General features: G+C 43.8%; 1 protein-coding gene across 1 annotated transcript in view; it reads right to left on the bottom strand.

Annotated features, from left to right (window-relative positions):
- The window catches only part of LOC137272071 (protein PIF-like), a 4,008-nt gene extending 292 nt beyond the window's left edge, over positions 1-3,716 (bottom strand). The window contains exons 1-8 of the mRNA XM_067804442.1: positions 3,650-3,716; positions 3,224-3,328; positions 2,814-2,987; positions 2,000-2,191; positions 1,610-1,765; positions 1,128-1,510; positions 853-982; positions 127-218 (exon numbers count right to left, since the gene is read on the bottom strand). Of these exons, the coding sequence (XP_067660543.1) occupies positions 127-218; positions 853-982; positions 1,128-1,510; positions 1,610-1,765; positions 2,000-2,191; positions 2,814-2,987; positions 3,224-3,328; positions 3,650-3,716 (1,299 nt within the window). The remainder of the gene's footprint in view (positions 1-126; positions 219-852; positions 983-1,127; positions 1,511-1,609; positions 1,766-1,999; positions 2,192-2,813; positions 2,988-3,223; positions 3,329-3,649) is intronic.
- Positions 3,717-3,976: the final 260 nt, after the last annotated feature.

The raw sequence follows: 3,976 nt of genomic DNA, 5'->3' as shown, positions 1-3,976 counted from the left end.
CGAAGTCGGATTGTGTCAATATTTTATTGAAGATTTAATCAGACCTGTCTATGTATTTTTGTGTGATTCGTGCATTTTGTAAGTGGGTGTCAAACTATAAGTGTGTTGATGTCGCATGATCCTTACCCTGAAGATGGATCCAACAAATCCGGAGAATCCTTGACTGGTGCAGTCTCCACTCCCTATCTGTAGAGCGGCGTTCTTCCTGGGGATGGTAGCTGAAATATGATCAGTATTGTTTAGTCAAACATATTCGAGACATTACTAAGTCATCGAGTATCATTTTAAGCCGATTTGATCACCATTCCACCAATGTCAGGTCGAATAATGTCAAAATTGGGCGTCACATATTTTATCCTTGTGGAGAATCTAGCTGGGTGATCCAGCTGAATTGATTGATTGCCTGTCAGCCGTGGAGATCAATTGGTCTTTAGCAACCAATGCTTGTCGTAAGAGGCAAATTACAGGTTTCAGGTGGACACGTGTCGTATGAAGTTCACAATACACTAAAACCATCATTTCCGACTATGCTGTGTTGCGCCTCTAGGATCTACTGAAGTCGGGGCATTATAACTTTGGAGTGGAGCTATATGTTCCAACAGCTTCTTCGTGTGACCATTGAAGTCCGGGATAGAATAGGCCTTCAGCAACCCATGCTCTTCGTAAGAGGTGACTAACGGGGACGGGTGGTCAGGCTCGCTGACTTGGTTGACACGTCATCGATTCCCAATTGGGGAAATCGATGCTCATGTTGTTGGTCACTGGATTGTCTGGTCCAGACTCGTTTATTTACATACCACCGCCATATTGCTGGAATACTGAGTGCGGCAACAAACAAGGAAAAGAACTCACTTGTGGCAGGCATGACGTCCGTGACGGTGGTGAGGGACACGTCGGTGTCGTCGTCAAACAGGGTGTAGGAGTAGGTGCTGCTGTTGCTGCGAGATGGGTACATGACTTCAACCCTCACCGTTGTGGCTTTCTGTTAAAAAAGGTAACCATTTTTAATTACTTGAACAATTCTTATTATCATTGATAAATAGATGGAACTCAAGCTGGGTGTTCTAACAGTCATATTTAACATCAGTAATTACATTTGATGGTAAGTTCTGATAAACGTCACTTACATCGACCGTCAGGGTTGAGTTAATTTCAACGACGGAGTTGCCAGTTTGAAGGGTGAAGGTCACGTCCATGATGGAGGCGTTACCAGGGACGTCGTTGACGTAGAGCATGAAGGAAGGTCCGTTCCCGTCACACTTGCCGTTCTGGAGGACAATCTGGTCGTTGATGGGGGAGGAAGGGTTGACAGAGAAGACGGTGTCGATTTCCAGATTAGAGCCATAGGTGACCCCAGCCAGAGCGAAAACCGCCAGACTACTTGACCCGGAAAACACCGGTTGGTTGCCAAGGGCGACGTTGTTGACTTGGATCCATGCGTTGTTTGTGGAGTTGTCGACGAATACGGTGGTGGCGTTGTCGTAGTAGATATCAGCCTTCATAGGACACACTGGAATTCATGTAAATAGAGGAAGGGGGGTTTAGTGACAGATATATTTTTGGATATGCTTTGCAGTACGGCGGTGGGGAAATCGGATGTGGCACTTACGTGGTGATGGTGGAAGATTGACGATGTCGTGACAGCCGCAGGTGACGTTATTGAAGTTGGTGCCGAGGGGACAGTCTCTCCTGATAAGACCAAATCCGGGCACTGTCTCCATATAGAACTCAGGTCCGTCATTGGAGGGTGCAAAATCACATGGAGCTACATGGCGAAACAGGAAATGAACTTTACGTTCTGATCTTCAAAACCTTTTGCATTGCAAAATGTGTAATATGACTGAACAGGTGTATATAGTTGTTATCGTACCTGAAGTGCAATTAGCTGCATATAGATGTTAACATACCTGCAGTGTAATTAGGCAAAACAGGTGTTTATAAATGTAAATTTACCTGCAGTTTAATTAACTGAGACAGAGGTTTATGAAAGTAAACTTACCTGCAGTGTAATTAGCCGAGGCAGGGGGACAGGTGTCAGCACATGACCCACTGACACATCCCACTCCATCGACGAAGGTGTTGTTGATGGGGCAACACATGGCACGTGGCACTCCACCCTGACACTGCCAATAAGAGTTGCACAAGAGGGGGTAGGGCAACTCGGCACCGTTACTAAGTCCATTGCACTTATCTGCAACAGATGATCATGAATATGAACGGAAATATATAATGTGGTTTGTTTAGTCCAGTGTGTTGCCATCAGGGTTTGGTCTTGTGGAGGCTAACGGGATCGTGTGGTCAGGCTCTCCAAACTGGTTCAAGCAACTGAGCACGTCATCGCATTATGACTTGCATAGATCGATGCTCGTGATGGATCGATTGTTTGGAGACCATCGCCATCTATATGGTATCTTATAGCATTCTTTACGCTCTGGATTTGTCGCTTGTATGACACACAATCGTTAGCAAAAGCAACACTTGTGAATTTTACAAAACATTTCAAAAGCACCGTATATTTGTCACTAACTCACGTCATATTTTAGGTACAACATTTCGTAAAATAATGATTAAAACATCGCTTTCATAACTAGATTACAATTTACAAAGACTTAGATAAACTAGAGCAAGCCAAAGGCCCGAAAGACGTTCTAAATAAACACTCATAAATAGTATTAGCACAACACGCGTATATATTAGATTGAGGGTGTAAAAGGTCTTTTCATAGTCAGTAGTTCAGCTTTGTGCACCACTGCAATACTAGATTATTCATATGGGGCAATAAGTGGTGGAGGGGAAGTATTTCTTCCACTTACTGCAGTTGCCGTTCGACGGTCTCACACACGTCTTGACGACGTCATCCCACACAGTTCCGTAGCCACAATACTGCACCTTGGGTACTGTGACGTCACACTGGACAAAGCGACTGCAGTCTCCTGGCAGTGCCAGGAACCGGATCCCGAGAAGGTAGTCCAGCATACTGCATATAGCTGAAGGTCAAGGGCGTCAAAGATCAGGCAACAACCATTAGAAATTTCTAAGTGGATACCAAAATGATTATTTTGTCAAGTGCAATATCTAGATCTACTGACATCACTCTCTTTAGATATACTCACAAAATGAAGCTATTTCTAACTATTCTGTTTCTGTTATTGTTAAAGTTTGTCAATATTGCAATTGGTCTGTAACATGTGAGTGAGTCCAGTTCTGAGGTCTATAAACTCACTGGTACAGGTTGTGCCATCTCCCTGATACCCAGGATCACACACACAGGTGGAGTTGGCGCAGTTAGCGTTGACGCCGCAGTCGGTGCTGTTCATGCAGGATAAAGCTGAAAGGGGACAATATTGGAAGTGTATCTTTTACCTTAATCTCTTTAATCAACAAATGGACTCCTACAAGCTAAACGTTCAGAATCATGACAGACTGCGGATATCAAGTTTAGACTCGTGATGATACGGGTTAGATTTGATCTTCGGCAACCAGGTTCACTGACTTGGTTGACACATGATATCATATCCCAGTCACGTAGAACGCTGCTAAAACTGTTGATCACTGCGTTGTCTGGTCCAGACTCGATTATTTACAGACTGCCGCCAAAGCAGTGCGACTATGTCAGAAAATCGTTTCAAACAAGCATTTACATACATACCCTCGGTCTGCGTTACCATGACAACAAGCAAAGCTGCGGCAGCCAAACACAACTTGTCAAGTGGCATCTTGCCGACGGTGCAAAGGAGCTAAAACGAAAGAATTCTATTGTGACGTCACTGCGTTGACACATATTTATTCCATGTGTAAGAAAGCAGAAGGAGTCTTTGAAATAATTTCAAATGATGCTTCGACGAACTAAAGGGCACTGGCAACTCTTTATTTCATACTGATAAATTTTAATCAGGTTCCTTAGAAATGTACACACTATATACCATATAAGTACACAGCAACTACACCATATTCAACGTGCATGACAATCTGAACA

The sequence above is a fragment of the Haliotis asinina genome, chromosome 1, assembly GCF_037392515.1.
Source record: "Haliotis asinina isolate JCU_RB_2024 chromosome 1, JCU_Hal_asi_v2, whole genome shotgun sequence".
Lineage (NCBI taxonomy): Eukaryota > Metazoa > Mollusca > Gastropoda > Lepetellida > Haliotidae > Haliotis > Haliotis asinina.
The sequence above is the reverse complement of the archived record's forward strand: the minus strand, read 5'-3'. Positions and strand labels throughout refer to the sequence as shown.